The sequence below is a fragment of the Cariama cristata genome, unplaced genomic scaffold (genome assembly GCF_000690535.1).
Source record: "Cariama cristata isolate BGI_N322 unplaced genomic scaffold, ASM69053v1 scaffold6412, whole genome shotgun sequence".
NCBI classification, from domain to species: domain Eukaryota; kingdom Metazoa; phylum Chordata; class Aves; order Cariamiformes; family Cariamidae; genus Cariama; species Cariama cristata.
The window spans coordinates 57,320-77,509 of record NW_009605439.1 but is presented as its reverse complement, the minus strand read 5'-3'; the positions used below and the strand labels follow the sequence as shown (position 1 = coordinate 77,509).

At 36.0% G+C, this 20,190-nt stretch overlaps 1 protein-coding gene across 1 annotated transcript in view; it reads left to right on the top strand.

Annotated features, from left to right (window-relative positions):
- Positions 1-15,119, top strand: part of LOC104158331 (sodium channel protein type 2 subunit alpha-like) — a 46,337-nt gene extending 31,218 nt beyond the window's left edge. Inside the window, exons 19-26 of the mRNA XM_009695948.1 lie at positions 2,252-2,432; positions 3,953-4,068; positions 7,128-7,382; positions 8,300-8,353; positions 9,375-9,516; positions 11,534-11,634; positions 12,366-12,630; positions 13,969-15,119. Of these exons, the coding sequence (XP_009694250.1) occupies positions 2,252-2,432; positions 3,953-4,068; positions 7,128-7,382; positions 8,300-8,353; positions 9,375-9,516; positions 11,534-11,634; positions 12,366-12,630; positions 13,969-15,119 (2,265 nt within the window). The remainder of the gene's footprint in view (positions 1-2,251; positions 2,433-3,952; positions 4,069-7,127; positions 7,383-8,299; positions 8,354-9,374; positions 9,517-11,533; positions 11,635-12,365; positions 12,631-13,968) is intronic.
- Positions 15,120-20,190: the final 5,071 nt, after the last annotated feature.

The window sequence follows — 20,190 nt, the reverse complement described above, 5'->3', positions numbered from 1 at the left end:
AGTACTTCTGAATGTGTAAAGCAGACTAACTGCCCTGTAAAAATTTAGATTTAAAATCATCCAAACCTTAAGATGATCAGAATCTAAAAGTTGAAAATGGCTGTAAATTTCCATGGCAAAATCTCCAAGGGAACTCACTGGGATTCCTGTCAGGACTCCTCTGTACTCATGTGGTACCAAACTGAAGGAAAGAAGGAAATGGAATTATTCACTGCATTGTAGGATCTAAGTTGAACACAAAACTCGTTGGTATCCAGATGCAAAATAACAAAACAATAATGATTTCTTTTCATCAAAGATGTATTGTGGTGTTGAGAACTTTCACATTTCTAAGACACTGTTGTCCTCTTGCAAAAAGAGACTTGTCCATTTTCTGTTTGTTTATAAAGTTGTTTGCTGATATGGAATTTACTGAACCAGCTAGAATGAAGGGATACTATACCATCAGGCATGTCCATAGCTTGAAAGTAAATTAAATGAGATGGTGATCATAGAAAGAATGCATAGAAAAGTATGTGGTGAGTGCTCAGTGCTCAGAGTGAAGAGTTAGTACGGTTAGAAGTTTGAAAGAGCATCACTGCTAAAGAATGGGTGGTATGGCTAGGAGATGGAAATCAAGATAGCCAAAATTAAACAGTGAAAAAGACAATGGTAATTATCAAACTTGCTCAGAAAAAAGATAGGAAATGGTAAATAGGTTTATGTACATGAATGCCAGGAGTTCTTAATTACCTACAGTCAAATTAGTAGTCCTGTGGACGCACTGACAGCTCTGCTTTGTAGACATTTCTCCTGATTGTAGCACAACTGAATGACCACTGCTTCAAAGACCTCTTAGCTCCAGAAGCGGTATTACTGTTTTCTTACACTGCAGAGCAGGAATGCATAAGTTTTACCAGATTGTTGGTAACTATACGTAGGAGCATCTCTGCCCTGTGTTTTTTTTCAGTGGGAATATAGAATGGAAACACAGCAATGATTTTACATGAGTTTTTTGGTTCAGGTCTCACTTGATCTAAAGACCTGGTTATGCTTCTGCTCCCCATTATTGGTAATCATCTTCTCCTAGAGCACTGGAGACGTATAGGAGAGGCACTCAGGTGTTTCTGCAAGAAACATTTAACGGTTTAACGTGACTGGTGATAACTTGTAACTGTTAAGGCCGGCTGTAGCTGAGCTAATCCAAGCAAAGCCATTGAAGTGTTTTTGCTGCCGTCCTCCCCTGAACCGAAGGTCCGTGGACCATCTGGGTCAGTGTCCCATGTAACACACCCTGCTGTTTCCTTAGAGGGTGTTGACTGTTAGTGATCATAGTAAAAAATAATAGCGGAATAAGAGATTTCACAGTCAGGGTTTCCTTAGAGGGTGTTGACTGTTAGTGACCATAGTAAAAAATAATAGTGGAATAAGAGATTTCACAGTCAGATAAGGAGCTGTTAAGTGAATAACTGGTGTAGATTGAAACTGAATAGGATTAAAGTTTTGACACCCTCTGTTTGGTTCCTGTCCTTTGTCACAGGCTGCAGCTGTGTGACTTTGGGCAAATTAATTGATCTCTCTACGCTTCATTTGCTCTTCTATAAAATAAAGGGTCACAGGCTGCAGCTGTGTGACTTTGGGCTAATTAATTGATCTCTCTATGCTTCATTTGCTCTTCTATAAAATAAAGGTGTTGCATTCTGGTACCCCAACGATGTGAGATGGTGTATTCCTTTTGAGAGGACAGACTTTTAAACTTCTCATTTCAACTTTTTTACTCATCTCATGGCAAGAAATAAGACAGAAAATTAGCAGCTACAAGAGCCAGTGACAGAGAAGGAGACACAGATTTGAATGAGGATAAGAGAAAAGGAAGCTGTTAAATGCCCTGATGTGCTCTGAAAGTCAGGGGTTAATGTGTTTAATTCAAGCTTTATTATGAAGAATTTTAGACCAACACCTTCAAAACCATCAACTAACTTGGGAAGCCAAGATTTTTGGTAGCCACAATTGACCCTTATCAGATTTTTTTTTTTGAAGAAGTATTGAGGGTAAACAACTGAAAGTATGTGATTTTTCAACCAACCTGAAAATGAGATTATATTTATTTTACAATTTAAGTTTTTACTTCTAAGTGTAAAACTATGTGGTGGTTTCCCATAATTTAATATGAAAAGGTTATAATAAGCCAAACTGTGTGTTCTTATGCAATGTTAAAATTATTTTCCATAAAACTACTAAATTGTTTTAAAACTGAGTTCTGAAATTCCAGGCATTTGAAGACATTCACCTGCAGGAGAGAAAAAATGTGAAAATGCTCCTAGAGTACGCTGATAAAATATTTACCTACATCTTTTTTATGGAGATGCTTCTGAAATGGGTAGCTTATGGTTTGCACAGCTATTTCACAAATGCCTGGTGTTGGCTTGACTTCATCATTGTGTGTGTAAGTAATATGTTCAGCTTATCTTACATTCTGAATTTTGATATTTTCTATATAGAGAGCTACAGGTAAAATCTGGTTATGAATAAACACAAGTGTAAAAGACTCTTTCCAAAAGCTGAAAAAAATTGCAATTCAAAGAGACCTTAGGACAAATTTAAATGTAAATTGTAAGTAATAAACAGAAGTTGCTTAAGAAAATTTTATTAGGTATCACTGTCATTGAAGATCATGCTGGTTATAAAAACCTTACAGAATGTAGAAAGAGAATGCAATTAGTGATCAGAGATAAAACTAAAATAAATTAATTAAGACAACAGAAAAATGTGAAGCTGCTGGCAGCTCTGGCATTTAGTAACAGAAAAAAGTGAAGTTGCTTCCTTAAAGGAGAAGAAATTAAGATGGTAAAGGGAGTTGAAAGTACTGTCGGAAAAATAATTTACCAGAGAGTTAAAGATATAGGAAAGTATGTTTTTCTTTGCAACCAAAGAAATCCCAGCGACCCTTTATATAGCTATAAAAACAAATGCTGAAATCATCAATAGTGAGATGAAGGAAGTATAGTGTTCAATATATACCTATTTATTCTGAATTCAGACAAAGTTAAGTAATATAATTTTGCCACATAAAAATGAAATATTTTTGCTTGTCAACAATACACTGGGAAGATATTGAAGTTAAATATTTTAAAATAAGGACATCTAAACAGCTGCCTTCCAGTGATCTCAAAGTAGCTGTTTGATAGCCTCTGAATAGGTAGCATTGAAAGCTGTGAAGTACTAGGAAATTTCAACTGAAAAAACTAATGTTATGACTATTTACAAAGAATATATAGAATGACTTTAGCAATTAAATTCTGTAATATTAATAGCTGTGCTGTCCAAAACAGAACAAAAGAATGAAAGTATCCAATGGCTAGACAATGAGACAACAAATACAAATAGGAAGGAAGAGGTAAATCATGAACCGTGAAAAAAAAACCCAACTAATTATTGAAACAATTTTCTAATATTTTCAGTTAATTTTCTCTCCTATGAAAATTTAAAATCAAGACTGGATACCTTTTTAAAAATAATTTTTGTTTCCACATCACCATCTTAAGTTATGATAAGAAATTACTGTGTATACTTCTGAGAATAACTATGCAGAAAATGGGAATATTTTATTTGAATAATCCTTTCTGGTCTTGTAGTGTATGAAATTACCATAGTTACCAATTTGGTTGCTATACTAGCATTCCAAAAATTGTATAAACTGTTTCGGGGTGCGCGGGGAGAAATAAAAGAAAAAGAAGTGTTTCAATTTACAATGACAGTATTCCCTTATTTTCAAAGTATTAGGAAAGTATGAAGTAAAATGATATTACAGTAACTTTGAATGTGTATTTTCTTCATTTACCTCATGGGTTAAAGTTACTGTGACATTCAGCCTATGATTTTCTACTGACACAAGTAAAATCAATTTTTGTATACTTTTTAATAATCTCAGTTTTAATTCAATGAACACAGCTGTCATTTGCTTCCTGGAGACTAGATAGTGTTTCCAAAGACACATCACCTTGTTCCTCTGGGAGCGCCCTGAAATCTTTCAGGACTCTTAGAGCATTGAGGCCTCTACGAGCTTTGTCAAGATTTGAAGGGATAAAGGTAAGGATATTGGGGGTGTGTGTGCATATTTTGTAATAGCTGCATTTGAAGTTTTTGTGAAAATTACAGCTTGAATCTCTGTTATGGGACTTGATGGCATTAAGATGGTTCAGATTGCTTACTTACATCTTATGGTTGTTAATTTGAAATAATACCTAACACTTTCACGGAAATTTATAAATATAAATGAAATAAGGAAATTGAATTTTAATGTGCTACCACAAGGAATATAGTAAGGTGAACACTGGAACATTTTTCCACATTTCCAGTTTCAGTGCAATTTGCACAACAAACTAATCAAGAATTTTTTTAGACTTGTACTTTTCTGAAACCCATTTTTTGGTTTATCATAGTCATGGAAAAATTTCCTCCAGTATATTTGGCAAATTGTTCTGAAAACAATTAATATACTTGAAAAAAATAGGAACCATTTTTAATTATTTGTCAGTAGAAAAGAAACTATATATATAGTTATTACAGAAAACAAACTGTAATGTGCAGAAGAAACCTGTACTGTGAAAGCTATAGTTTATCAATCTTCATAGCATAAGAACTGTAGTGACCACAGTCCGTTCTTAGTTTTTCCTCATTGTCTGAGGCAAGAAATTGGGACCTGGAAAAATGGATTCCTTCATTCATTGCTTCAGTGGAAACTACTCACCTTTGTATCTCCTTTTCATAATTTCTGTTCTTCAGGCTGCTGTGCTTAGATCAACTCATCTTGACAGTTGTTTGGACAGGCTCACATGCTGTGTTTTGGATTCTCCAGGGTGGATCTGAAAGATAACAATAATTTCAAACTTAAATAGGGTGGGATTTTCTTAGTAGGAGAGGGGATTCTTCTAAATTTTAAAAGCTGCTTTGAGCGAACTACCTGGAATCTTTAAGATCAATGGGGAGAGGTAAAAAAGTTGTATAATGCAAATCATCTGACCGGTGTTAGTTAGATCCCAGAATGTGATGAGACACTAATTTTGGGGATGGATATGGAGCAAATCCTCCTGGAAGACATGAAGGACAAGAAGGAATCAGAAACAGCCAGCATGAGTTTAGGAAGAGCAAGTTTTGCCTCTCAAACCTGATTGTCTTCTATGACGACATGGCTGAGGGAGGAAAGAGCCATCTGTGATCCCAGATATTGGTTATATCTGGTTTGGGTAGGTGAACTATAAGCTAGGCAGAAAATTGGCTGAACTGCTAGGTTCAATATGCAGAGATCATCAGGATGAAGTTCAACTGGCAGCTGGTTACTAGTGGCTCAGAGGTCACTCCTGGGACCAATACTGCTTAATGGCTTAATTGGCAACCAGAAGAATGTGGTAGAAATTGTCCTCAGCAATTTCACAGGTGATACGAAACTGAGGGTGAGCAGTTAATACACTGAGGGCAAAGCTAGCCTGCAATGAGAGCTTGACACACTGGAGATACGGGCTGCAGAAACCTCAGGAAGTTCAGCAAAAGCAAATGCAAAGTCTTGCACCTGAGCCAGAATAACTGCACCTAACTGTGGCACACTGAGAAATGAGCAGCTTTGCAGAAAAGGACCTGGGGTGGACAGCGTATTAAACATTAGTTAGCAGAGCGACAAAGATCTACCACATGTTAGGCAGTATTAGCATGAGTCTGACCAGCGCGTTGAGATAATTCACTCTTCTATTTATGGCACCTGTGAGACTGAATCTGGAATATTGTGTCTAGTTTGGGGATTCCCACTGTAAGACAGATATTAACATACTGGAGAGTCTCCAGAAAAGTGCTACCAAGACGATCAGGGGACTGGAAGGAGAAGCTGAGAGAACGGAGCTTATTCTGTCTGGAGAACAGAAGGTTAAAGGGAGGATTTGATTGGGATTTAACTAGGTAAGGGATCTAATTGTTGTCTTTAACTATTTCATGGGAGGTTATGGAAGAAATGGAACTAATGTTTTCCGGTGGACCCAGAGTGAGAAAATAGGAGAGAATGAATTGGCAGTGAAGGATATTCCCATTAGCTACCTGGACAAAAAGATTACAGTATGGGTGTATAGCATTGCAATACATTGTCCAGAGAGGTTGTTGAATCTCCACCCTTGGAAAAATTCAGAACTTGACTAGACAAAATGCTGAGCTACTTGGTCTATGTTGGAACAGCTGATCTTCAGAGGTCCCTTCCAACATGCTTCATTTTGTGTGTTTCTAGTATACGGATATTATCCAAGGCCAGGACAAAAGGCTCAGAATTTTCTCATAATGATAGCAATGATACATTTCCAGAGAGATTCTCACTATGCCTGCCCTACTACAGAGTGGTGAAAAATGGTGAAAAGAAATAGGTAATAGTCCTCAAATTCCCAATGGTGGTAAGTGTTGTCCTGCCTGTCAGCATCAATGTGCTGAATTTGCAAATATGAGTTCTTATTGCTCCTTGTGTCACGTCCCTTGACATCAACAGCACAGACATCAAAAGCTGGAATTTTGTTTTCACTGGTACCATTTCTGGAAGAGGCTTGCTGCTCATCATGGATTTGCATTCACCTTGTCCTCAAGCAAGCCTAAAAGAAGGTAGAATGCCAACCAAAACAACTCAGTCTTCTGGAAGCTGAACTTCTCTACTTTATGTACTATGTGGAGTCAGTTGGTTGACAGTGGTTTTTGGGTGAGGTTCATTTCATTATGGAGAGCAAGATGTTCTCTTACAAACCCCATCTAAGACAAAAGAGAGGTTTATTTATGAAATTGTAGTAAATGCAGATCATAGAACCCATTCCCCTGTTCCTGATTTTTAGAGCCCATAACTACTTCGGACTCATAACCTTATGTATTTCTTTTACCCAAAGATAATTCTGGTTGCCATCTGTTTTACTTCTTTCCTCAAAAAGGTAAGATAGATACCACAGAATTACATGTTAAGACAAGCTTAAAGTTAAGCTGAAGGCTGGCTTTACATTTGTCATCTACTAGTTTTTATATGGGTGAGAATCTGCAATAGATCTAGAAGAAGAAAAAATAAGTGTTTTCCTGGGAAGATGTTCTATTGAATGTGACTAATTCATTCTTTTCATTCATTTTATTTATTTAAGGTTGTTGTAAATGCACTTTTGGGAGCTATCCCCTCAATCTTCAATGTTTTGCTCGTCTGTGTTGTCTTCTGGCTCCTGTTTAACATTGCAGGAGTAAAATTACTTGGAAAAAAATTTTCAAAATGCATACTCGAGAAAGGAAATATCAGTATAATTGAGAACAAATATAATTGTACATCCTACAATGGAACGTGGACAAATAATGATGTAAACTTTGATAATGTTGGGATGGGATACTTGGCTCTTCTCCAGGTGGTAAGTTCTATAAAAGCATGATCAGTTTTGTTTTCAAGGAAATGTGTTGAGCGGGCCAACCATGAGACACCACTATGCTCCTGTTTATCTCACTGAAATTGGGGATATTTTTGGTACGCCATAAATAAATATTGTTCTTATCTATAAGCTGCTCAATTCCTCCTAAAGAACACTTTAGCATGTGCAACCTTGTGTTAAAATCAAGCAGTGTGTTTTATAGCTTTTCAATCTTGTTTTAATTTTAATTAACGTACTAAGCCTGAAATAGTCTGCATGTTAGTGGATTTAAAGCTCATCTCATTTTCTTTAGCAAAAGTTAGTTCAGAGTGGATGAGAAGGAAAAAACATGATACAGTTTATTTATATTTCTATATTTCCTTTTATTGTGTAAGTCATGAAGTATTGCGATGCTAATTTATTGATCTCCTTAATAGCACAACAAAGGACAGAAAGGCATTTTTAAAAGTGGCTGTTATCCCTGTATCTTTTCTAGATGAAGTTCTTTGGCCTGCATCCTCCAAAGTGTTCTATGATTCTGCAGAGTTGCTTAAAATTGCAAGAATGACTTGTCTGCTGTTTTCTTAGAAATTGTTGTTATCCTTTTAGGATATATTTGCTAGTTAAGCTGAAACTTTTACTGCTTTTTCAAAAAGCAGACAATTTACACAAATTTCAATTTAACAAGAGTTAACATTAAAACACATTTCACAGGATTCATGGCAATTTTTTATTTCTTTTCAGGAAATAGATTTTTTTCTCTGTACTAAAATCCAATGAATCATACTTCCAAGCATATCTTTAGAAGTGATGCACATTTTTTTTGTGGCACAGTTTTTCACAATTCTCAACTCATTTATAGTAGCTTTACCTATTTTTTTTTTTAAGTTACAATAACCTTAATAATGCATTTTTTTCAGGCAACTTTTAAAGGTTGGATGGATATTATGTATGCAGCAGTGGATTCGAGAGAGGTACATCCCTAAAGTGAAATTTTACTTCTTTTCCCATTTTTTTTTCCTTTTATATCCATATAATTAATTTTTCATCTTTACTTGAAGTATCAAGTCAGAAATACAAGCAAATGAATGCATCAAACGACACAGTGAAACAATAATCCCTGGAGTACCAGATATCTGGAACTTCGGAGAAAACTGGTCAAAATAGAGTGACATCTCACAAAAACCTACTATATCAAGAATGCAGAGGGCAAGATGTTGCAAGTTTTGGACAAGGCTGTTTTGGGAATAGAGTTCAGAAGGTCTTGGAGGGGCTGTGTCTCCACTGCAAATTTCCTACTTTTTTAAATGTGCAGAAGGTCTTGGAGGGGCTGTGTCTCCACCACAAATTTCCTACTTTTTTAAATGTATACAGTAGCCTTAAAATGGCATGCATCTTTAACAGTTATTTCTGGAAGTTTTCTTCCCCATATTTGACATCCTTACTATTTCTTCCCCATTTCCATGTGCTATTCCTCACTCTCTCACTAGTACAGTGTGTTTTAACTTTTCTATGTTTATTTAATTTGCATTTTCCTTATTCATTCAAACACTGTGCTCTTGAATGTAGTGAAACAACTGCTAATTAAAAAGATCATTCCTTGTAGACCTGATTTTAGTGAACTGGCTTTTTAAAACTGCTTCTTGTCTGGGGTAGCATTCAAGGGTATGGTAGTTCAGCATTGTGTTTAGTCTGAGCTGTTTTTCTAATCTGGGCATTCACAGTATCACTTCTGATTGGAACTGTTTATCTGTTACTTAAGAATTTGCTAGACCTGAATTTGACTGTGTATCTTCGTAATTATCTTTACAAACAGTAACAAGACAGAACAAGACAGTTGTTCTACTTGTACATGTAGATAAAAGTTTAAATGTGTAGAAATAATATATCCCTCCTGACAATAAAAAGGTTTGTTATTATAAATTGGAAATGATAAAGTTGTGATTATCTGATTTTTACCAATATTATTTTTCTGGTTTGATTTTTTTTTAACAGATAGATGAACAGCCAAAGTTTGAAGCATTCTTAGCCATGTATATGTATTTTGTGATTTTCATTATTTTTGGATCTTTCTTCATGTTGAACCTTTTCATTGGAGTGGTTATCAGCAATTTTAACCAACAAAGGAAAAAGATAAGTACTACATGAGCTAATTCAGGGTCTTTTGTAATCCCAATTTGATTAACTGAATGCTAGTTTGACATCTACATGTCTAACATTTTCAGATAACTATTTGACTGGAGAAATTAAAAAAAAAAATTAGATACCAAGTTTTGAAAATAGGAGTCTTCTTTTCCTCAAAGATTTTAGTAATTTACCTGTAAATTCTATTTTCATGCCAAGTCCTTAATTTGCTCTAAGTAGGAGGATGAGGAGGAAATAGTGAGTAGTTTTAGAAAAGAGAAGCCAAAAAAGTTATATAGACTTTGCTACAGGAGTGTGAAATTCCTTTCTTCTGCTTTGAAGATTTACAGTGGAAAACAGAATAACCCTTTTTGCTGAGAGTGAACACCTAACATGCGATAAGGATAACCAAGAAACAGTACTGCTTACGGAAGAAGTAACCATTGCTTTCCTGGTAAAACACTTGAAAAGATTTTGTTAATCAGAACTTCGTCTAAAACTAGCTGCATTTAAAAAATCCTGTTGTCAATAAAGTAACTCTACAGATTAACTTACTGGAGTTTTAAAAATTTTCTGCATTGAGATCCAAGCCTTGGCCCCAGGAAGAGACTGTCTGGAAATGTAAAGACTTCTTAAAGCCCAGGAAGCACTGACTGCTTCTGCTTTTCTTCTTATAGGTGTTAGATTCCCTGTTCTTTTTAGTCAGTAAGAAATGGAAGGCAAAATCTTAGAATGGAAAAATGCAACAACCAAAGAAAAACAGCAGCCAGCCTTCCCTGATATAATTCAGCTTCTTTGTGCCAAGCTTATTTGCCAATTGAGTTCTCTCCCTGATTCATTTAGGGGCTTCAAGTATCCAGAATATCAAGGGAAATTGAATCAATTAATCCACTTGGAAGTCTTAAAACAAATAAACACCTTACTCATTAAAAGAACACCACAAGAGGAGACTCCAACAGCAGGTTTACAATTTCAAGTTTGACATTTGGAAGACAGAATGTCTACAGGAGCCTTTCATTATTTCTATAGGCTGACTTACACGCCAAGTGTCAAAGAACTACAACCCTTGGTGGAGATAGATATCAATAAGGCCCACAAGAAATTATTCTGCTCTCTGCATTTGAACAAAGAAAGGATATGTAGGGGTTGAGGAACAACAGTCCAACTTCACTATAATACTTTCCTTTTATAACAAAGTCCCAGTTATAATAATTCCAACAGACAGAAACAACACTGGCTAAGTAGCTTATGAGCCTGAACACTTACTAAAAGTTGATGTGGACGTAACACTTTTTTCTTTTCTCAGTACATACTGTAAGTGGGCATTTTTTTCTTTTTAATTTCCTTGCTGCTTCTTGGGGATTTTCATTGAGATTCCATATAGTGAAGTTAAACTGACTTTTCAGAGGTCTTGCCAGAGTGATTCAAAATGCAGATCCTCTGCTGAACATTGTTACATGTTTGTTTTACAAAGTGCTAGTCATTCAATGCTTTTATGACGGGTGGCTTCTCCTGAATACTAGGTTCAAAGTGATTGCTAAGTAATACAGGTGGCGTAGATAGTAATGAGGTGAGCACCAGAAATTCATTATCAGGACCCCCTCGTAGAACTTGATCCCAAAGTGCTTATTCATAGTCCTCCATTTACTTGCTAGCCCAGCAATATGCTTCTGTTCCTGCCTTTCCCAAAAATATAAATGGAAAGTATTTTACTTGTTGATGAGTCCTATGTGATTTTAAAAATATGAAATATATTTGTAAAACTTCGGAAAGGCTCTCACAGTTGAGGAAACTGACTCAGGAACAAAGCCTAGACTAGATTTTCACAATCAAACCCTGATCAGCTTTTTGCAGTACATCTTTTCAAAGATCAAGAAGAAAAGGAAAAATGGTGAAGACGCATTTTGTCTCTGTGCTGTCTTAGATCCCACTCATGACAGCTGTAACTTACTTTTACGTAAACTTTCTGGTGTTTATTTAGTCAACTGCTTAAACTTCAGCAGAACAACAGTATTCTTCCCTTTACTTAGGTGGAAAAGATCTATTTTTGACTGAGGAACAGAAAAAGTACTACAATGCCCTAAAAAAACTTGGATCCAAGAAACCTCAAAAACCCATCCCAAGACCAATGGTGAGACTATTTTAAGTAGAACATGATAGAAGATGTAAGGATGTTGGCCATATTTAAAATTGACCTCTTCTCCCAGGCAACTAGTGGCAGGACAAGAGGGCATAGTCTGCAACTGCAACAGGGGAAGTTAAGACTAGAAATGAGGAGGCATTTCTTCACAGAAAGAGTGGTTAGGCATTGGAATGGACTGCCCAGGGAGGTGATGGAGTCACCATCCCTGGAGGTGTTTAAGAAAAGACTGGACGTGGCACATTGTGCCATGATCTGGTTGACATGGTGGTGTTGGGGTAAAGGTTGGACTCAACGATCCCAGAGGTCTCTTCCAACCAAACCAACCCTGTGATTCTGTGATTCTGTTTCTTAAATATAATTCCAGGCCTGACTTCACATAGTAACTATTCAGAGTTTTTCTTGCTTAAGACATTTTAATTAGAATATCTGGTTCCATAAGTATTTCTTTTAAAAGAACAATCACAAGGTACTCTGAATCTTTTCCTGCTGTATAATTTTTTCCAGGGAAATATGGCTGCATGATACCTGAAAATACTTAGCCAACTACTGAGTGTTTTCTTTGAAGATCTAAAGAAATCACCTAAAAGTGCTTCTAGTAGCTTATTGTTAAATTTATATTCTCTTAAGTTCTCTTTCTAAGCACAAGTTACTGATAAATATATGAATGTAGCCTGGGTCTTAGAAGGAACATTAAGCAGTTGTTCTTGTTCTCTCCACAGAATATGTTCCAAGGATTACTGTTTGATATAGTATCGCACAAAGCATTTGACATTACCATTGTGACTTTCATCTGTCTAAATATGGTCATTATGATGGCAGAAAATAGCCAGAATGGCATCAAGGACGTTCTTAATAAAATCAACTTTGTTTTTGTGGCCATATTTACTGGGGAATGTGTCATAAAAATACTAGCTTTAAGACATTACTTCTTCACCAGTGGCTGGAACATATTTGATTTAGCTGTTGTGGTCCTTTCACTAGTTAGTAAGTATCAATCGTTATTAGATCAGGTAATGTGTCTTACCAATACTAAGCCAAATTTCAATATGAGGTAACTACTTACATATACCTGATAGACAAATTCCAGATCCATTGTACTTTTTCAAACCATATGCTAAATGATTCCTTCTAAAATATATCTTTTGTTTTCCCTTATATTTTTGCAGAGTACTAAAAGGTAAATGGATAGTTTTAAATTTTTTTTTTCAAGTGTGAGTTTTATTGAGTAATTAACAGAATAGGAATTTAATGCAGTAACATCTTTTCTAAGTTATTATACTTAAACTGTTGTCTTAATGTTTTTATGCTTTTGATTTAGATGTAATCATGTTAACTGTTGTTTTCACAGTAAAAGTAAATTCAGGTTAAAAATACATTTGTATGAAAAATGGGAAAGATTTATTTCATTTTGCAGGACTTTTAAGAAGGCAGATCCTGAGGGCTGATTTAGAACGCTCAGGAAAATTTATTTGCTCAGAGCCATTCTAAATCTGGGCAACTGTTTGTGACTGTGAAAAGTCTTATTAAAATTGACTTGGTTTTCTTTTGTTTTTCAAATAAGACTAGATGCTTATTGTTTCATCTACAAAGGGTCATATATAACTTTAGTTTCTTGTACAGTTTATTTGGTCTGTGCTTCCTACTTGGCTTCAGGTTATATCAGAGAATAAAGGATGAGAAAGAAAAACTATTCAGAGTTCTCTGCTTCATCCCTAGGCACAGTACCTCTTTGCTATACCATGTAACCCAGAAAAATCCTGACTTCTTAAAGTCTTCTGTGTGTAATAATTTACATTACTACTGTATCATTACTCTGATAGTAGGATCACAGAATGAAGTATAAAGAAGGATGAATGCTGAAAGACAGTTTTCTTTTATTTTCTTCTTGCTCTTCTCTGATCTCATTCAAGTAGCAAGTATTAATGAAAGTCTCACATTTAGCATGTGGCTTAGGTCTGTAGAAAAAGCAGCTAGGAGATAAGCCTCATAGCTTCCAGCACAGGAGCTAAATGGATTTAAAAGGATTTTTTAAGTACTTGAGTAATGCATAATTTAATCCCCTGAATTAGAGAAATCTAGGAGAATGCAGTTATATATATGATCTTGATATCTATTTAATATTTAAAGGTATTACAATTTATCTTTCTTTTCCTAAGCTCTTTTGTAAGCAATTATTGTATTGATAAAGTTTTTGTTGAAAGTGTTGTAATATGATCAGTGTTTCTTTCAACACCTAAAGTATAGAATGTAACAAAATGCACATAAATAGGGAATTTCACTGGTATGGCTTGACAACATTTTATTTTCTTTTTCATTCCAAAGGTATTGGACTTTCTGAAGGCTTTCGAACTTTGTTCTCTCCTACACTTTTGAGAATTTTTCGTTTGGCACGAATTGGCCGAATCCTGAGATTAGTTCGAAAAGCTAGAGGAATTCGAACTCTTCTTTTTGCATTACTGATGTCTCTTCCTGCACTGTTCAACATCGGTCTTTTGCTTTTTCTGGTTATGTTCATTTATGCCATTGTGGGTATGACAAACTTTGCCTGTCTTGGCTGGGAAGGTGGGATTGATAACCTTTTCAACTTTCAAACCTTTGATAGTAGCATTCTCTGCCTCTTCCAAATTACAACATCAGCTGGCTGGGATGGTCTTTTGGTCCCTCTGTTAAAAAGATCTGATTCATGTGCTCCCAACTTAAATTTAACAAGTGAACAGAAAAAAAATTGCTCAAATAAGGAGGTTGGTATTTTATTTTTTGTAAGCTATGTCATTATATCATTTCTCATTGTTGTAAATATGTACATAGCTGTCATTTTAGAGAACTTCAGTGTTGCCACTGAAGAAAGCACAGATCCTCTTTGTGAGGATGACTTTGATATGTTTTATGAGACCTGGGGAAAATTTGATCCTCAGGCAACACAGTTTATTGAATATTCTGCTCTTTCAGACTTTGCAGATGCTCTGGCAGAACCCTTACGTGTTCCAAAGCCTAATAAAATTCAACTCATATCCATGGACCTCCCTATAGTCAGTGGAGATAAGATCCACTGCTTGGATATCTTGCTTGCTTTCACTAAAAGGGTCTTGGGAGAATCTGGAGATATGGATAGTCTTGAATTACACATGGAAGAAAAATTTATGGCTGCCAATCCATCTAAAGTTTCTTACAAGCCAATTACTACTACCCTCAAAAGAAAACAAGAGGAGGTATCGGCTCTAATTATTCAAAGAGCCTTCAGGAGGTATTTGATGCAGCGTTCTTTTAAAAAGAGAACTTTCTTACACCGTCATAAACACTGTAACAGTGCTGTCTTTGAAGAAGAAACACATGAGGAGGAAAGTCTTATTGCATCAATACTTAATGAAAATAATTGTAGGAAGCTAGATAAATCATGGACTACATCTTCCATATCTCTCCCTTTATTTTATGATGGTGTTGCTGAAACAGATAGCGATAATGTGGAGACATAAGGTTGCCCCAGGCTGCAGCATTTTTGATTAAAGCAATATGCCAGTTATTTTCAGATGGAGAAAATATTTTGATCCCAGAGCATAATACTCTAAATTTAGAATAATGATAGCAGCCTTTAAGTATTGTGATTAGTCATTTTGCAAATGCTCCTTATAACAATTAGGATTTGAACAACTGTATCATAAATATTAGAGGAAAATCAAACCATGGAATTTTTTTTCCTCAGCTACTGGTGTAGGTGAGTTAATTTTTACCCCTGACATTTTGTGTATTACTTCATATTTCTGTGTTTACAGAAGAAATCCATAAAAGATCAGTTGTAACTGTAATATGATTTATAAGCACACAAGGCTGTAGAACAATGTATATCTCTTTAGAGATAAAGCCTGGTTTGAAAAATTGCTTATTGTAGCAAAATTAAATAATTACTGCATTTTCTGTAAAAAATCTCACTCAAGACACTTGAGTATAATCAGCCACTAATTTTTATGTTGTTCGGGACCATCTTCCTCCTAGTGCCTTTGGATGGATTGGTTATGCATAAGAATTTTTGAGGTGTATTTACATATGCACCTAAATGGATTAAACATAGCATCCTCAGTTGTCTGTGCTTGAAAGTTGTATATAATTTGTTCTTTATGTCATTCAGTGTACGAAAATTGTGATAATAGTTACCAAAATAGAAGGATGTTATGCAAGAGTTATATCCAGAAAATCTTAAGGATTATTGTACATAAAATTTCATCATTATACTTCATCCAAATGTAACAGAAAGTATTACTTAGTAATCTGAAAAGGAGTTCATGACGTATCTTATGGGACCATATTTATTAAAGTTAACGGAATTATTTATTTCACTGGTTCTGGAAAAAAACATGTATGAACAATGTGTGTTAATAGTACATTTACTGTTTTTTTGCAGTTCAGGTTGGTCAGGTGAACTGTCTTGGTGGCCTCAGAACTACTAATGAAATAAAACTATTTTAGATTCTTCAATAAAAAGTTCAGATGTTTAACATGTTTTTGTCTGTTTTGTATTGAGGTATCTTTCAGTTTCAGTTTATTACAAGACATAATCTGTTATTAGAGGGGTAGAACCACAGTAATATAATTTTCAAAAAATATCTACCTATTAGCACAAGAAAACTGAAAATGTTTTAGTTTTTACAGGGAATCAGAAAGATTTAGCATTTTCAGGCCAAGAATAACAGGAACAATAAGGTAATTACTCAATTTTTACTGTTAATTCCCTTGCTAAATACTGTTAAAATATGACAGATATAGTCAAATCTAAGCTATTTGTAGAACAAATAAAGGCATATGAAAGCTGAGAGTTAAAGAGTTCAGATGTGTACGGTTTGAACTAGCTTTATTAGTTCCAGAACCAACTGGAAGCTCAGAAACTGTTGACAAAGAAGGTCTGCAGGCCTCTTAGGATAACTCCGAAATCCGCACTCAGCGTCAGCAGCACTGGGCAGCGGGATGCAGAGATACTTGGTGGGTGTGCTGGAGACTTGCTTCTGTCCAGCTTGGGTTGCCTTTGTGCCTGCAGTGCATAGTGATGCTTTTGAGGTGAAACTATTTATTCTGTTCGGTGTGAGCTGGAATGAGCCGAGAGCCTTGGTTCAACGATCAGATACCTTTAGATGGCAGCATTTACAGCGTTTTAGAATGTGGCCAGTCTTAAATGAAACCCGTGTCGAACTTGGTACACTTCAGCATGGAGGTGTTAAATTAATTCTAAATAACTTAGAAAAAAATGTCGTAACTCTTTTTTTTCCTATCCTGGGCTCTCAAACTAGCCACAGTTCTCAGTAGGTGCTTGTTTACTGACTCTTCTGTTTTTTGCATATGACAGATTGACAGACCTTAATTATTGGGAAAAAAAAACACGTTCTCCTGTGTGCTTGGATATTCCAGAGGGGTAGTTTCAAGCATATCTCTATAACACCGTAGCAGGAAACGTTTGCTAGGAAGAGGTAAGAGTGCTTTGTTCTTGCATATTGGAAAAGAAGGAAAGACTAGAGAAGCTGTATGAGAGAATTTTAAACACTAATAATAGGTAAAAAAATGCCAATATTTTAAAAAAATTAATCTGAGCTTTATAATTTTAAATTATGTTGTTTTAGTGCAACAGCAGGTGCTGTGGCCTGGTCCATATATAGAAATACTTCAAAGGCGAACACTTTATTTCCATCGTAAGGGCAGCGATTTTGGACAAAATCACACCTGGCATGAACACATCTTTAGTGATTCCCTCAGAAACACACAAAAGCACCTGAATTCACCACAGTGCAAGTTTAAAAGTCTGACCAGTTTTTTAATATTGCTTAAGCATTAAAATAGCCTTAACACACTATTGCAGGATTGAAAGGAGAGTGGTGATATCCAGCTGTTGCAGGTTCTTCATGCTAGGATTGCCCAAAAGCCATTTCAGCTGCTGAGGCAACATAGAGTTTCTTTTAGAAGACTCTATATGGTGATGAGTTAATAGCAGCGAACAGGTGGGAGTTTTTGACAATTCTGGTATCTGGAACTGTGAATTCCTCCAGGCAAAACTGCCTGGACATATGTGAACTTCATGAGAAGTGGTCAGGCATGCTTGGAACGCAGTGAAAGAATATTCCTTTCTGTTTATGAAGTTTGACACTTAAATCAGAGAACAGCAAAAACAGAGGAATATTGGATCCTTCTGGTTAGGAAACACTGTACATGTAAAGCTGATGAATTTCTGAGGACCAGCAATATAATACCTAGCAACATTGCCTCCTCCGTGGTGGTGCAGAACTCCATTATTACATTTTCATTTATCAGTTTGCTGTGTAGAAACAGTTAGCAACTGACTGCTGGTAATTAAGAGTTTTCTCCTACTTTTGCAATAGCCTTGTATCTCTGAGGATAGGCTCCATACGAGTTTTGTGGAAACTGTCCTTTTACTTTCTGGAGCTCTTCAGTTTCTGCTAGCCCTTCAATGTTTGCACTATCCATAGTGTTTTTTCTAAGACTCAAAGAGGCCCCATATGTAGTTTAGTTATTTGAAAAGAAATGTACCACAAAGAGAATCTCATCATGGCATCTTTTCCCTGAACCTACCAAAGGTTATTGTGCTTCACAAGTGTGTGTGAAGTCACTTTCCAAGGCTATCAGTGAGGTAGACATTCTGTCCCAACTTGAGAAATCCTCGCAACTTACGTCATGCAAGAAGACACACCGAAATGCACTGTTCTAACTCACATTTAGAGTGAAAGTTCCCGTAAGAATAGCACACCCAACAACTGTAGCAGCTTTAGGCAGAGGTCAGGATTATTACTAGAAGTGATGGAGGTCTATCATACTATGCTGAAACTGAGTAGGACAAATTTTTCAATATTTATGAAAAAAGTTACAAAGATGAGGGGATTGTGTTTAAATACTATTGTTAACTACCAATAGCTAATATGAAGTGTGACTTAGACTTGCTTCAGCAGACTTTACAGGCTTACTTTCTGAAGTCTTTCTGTCTCACCTGCCAAAGAAAGGTTCTACCAATTGCTTCACAGAGATGAACAATAAACCAGGCCTGGCACATGCAGAGCTGCCCATCTCTTCTGTTCCTCAGAACATGGACAGCCTTCAGTATGAACACCCTAGACCCTATCCCAGAGTGTCTGCTGATCAGTAACATCCATTCCAGCTTTCGGTCCCCTTCTGCTTTGGAGTTGCCTTGGAGATACCTTGGAGAACTGAACAGATATATTGTAGTTACTGAGACCTAATACAGCAAGCACATTGCTGTCCTGGCAGGTAGGATCACCATGTTTTGAGCAGGTCTCACTCGAGTGAGCCTTCTCCATGGTTTCCCAACCTTCTTCCTTTTTACTGTTTAACATTAGCTTAATGTACCATCTGCTAAGTCTGTGTGGTGGAAGCCCATGCAACAACTGCCTGTGCAAGCCAAAACTTCGGTGCATGTTACCTATCTTGGCTCTTACATGTAGATAATGGTGTGGGAGGAAGAACTATCTGCATTTCTGCATTCTCTCCCTTCTCCTTTCTTCTCATATGTGAACAAATTGGATGGTTTCTTGAGTTATTCCTAGATTTGGATAACTCTTTTCAGTTTTAGTAGTTTAACAGTTGCTGAATTCACAAATTCATAGTTATTAATACTTTTTAGTAGCATTGTAAAAACAGTCGTTGCCCAGCTTGCATTTCATCAACACCAAGAATGATGCAGAAACATGACAGGAAATTAAGAATGGAATATCAGTAATTGCATTAGCCAATTCAGTTGTCACGGTATTTCATCACAGATGCAAGATAAAGGCAAGAAAACTCCACAGATCATGATGACTAACCAAATAACAGCATAACAATCCTTCCTCTTTGGTATCCCTAAATGTCATCAATTTCTAGCAAGAGGAGGATAGGCTGAAATGAGAGATTAGAAGAACAAAAAATGATACAACTAAAAGGTCAGATTGATTGTTTGGAAGCAGCTGGTACAAAAGAAACATTGAACAGGAAATAGTAGTTTAGAGATAGAGAATGGAAATGGCTGGGGAGAAGACATGAACTTCAGATGAGAAAGGACTATCTGATATGTGGAATACACACATCAGGAATCACCGGCAATCACGTATTGCCTGCTAAAACTAGGAAGATGAAAAAAAGCATCCATAATGCTTTCCCCGCCCGCGTAACAAACAGAAGATTTTAGTTCCAGAAATGAAAACTATATCATGAAAAAAGACTCCACCAGTATCTTAGAAGTCTATATTCCTAAGAAATACAAAAGCAGTTCCTAGCAAATTGCTTGATTGATCTACACTGGAAGGCAAAATATCCAATATTTCTGATACTTTGAACAGAAGGAAAATTCTTACTTCATCCTCAATCTGGCAACAAAATAGTCTAAGTTTTGCTTTAAGTGACCATATATTGTCCCAGTCTGTCTCAGGTTTTAGTAATTCAACCACAGCTTTCCAGTAGTGTACTACCAAGTCATAGTGGTAAATAATTAAGAATCAAATTCCATGTCTGTTGCAAATTAATGCAACCGGAATATTGTCCGGTTTTGGGTTCCTCAAA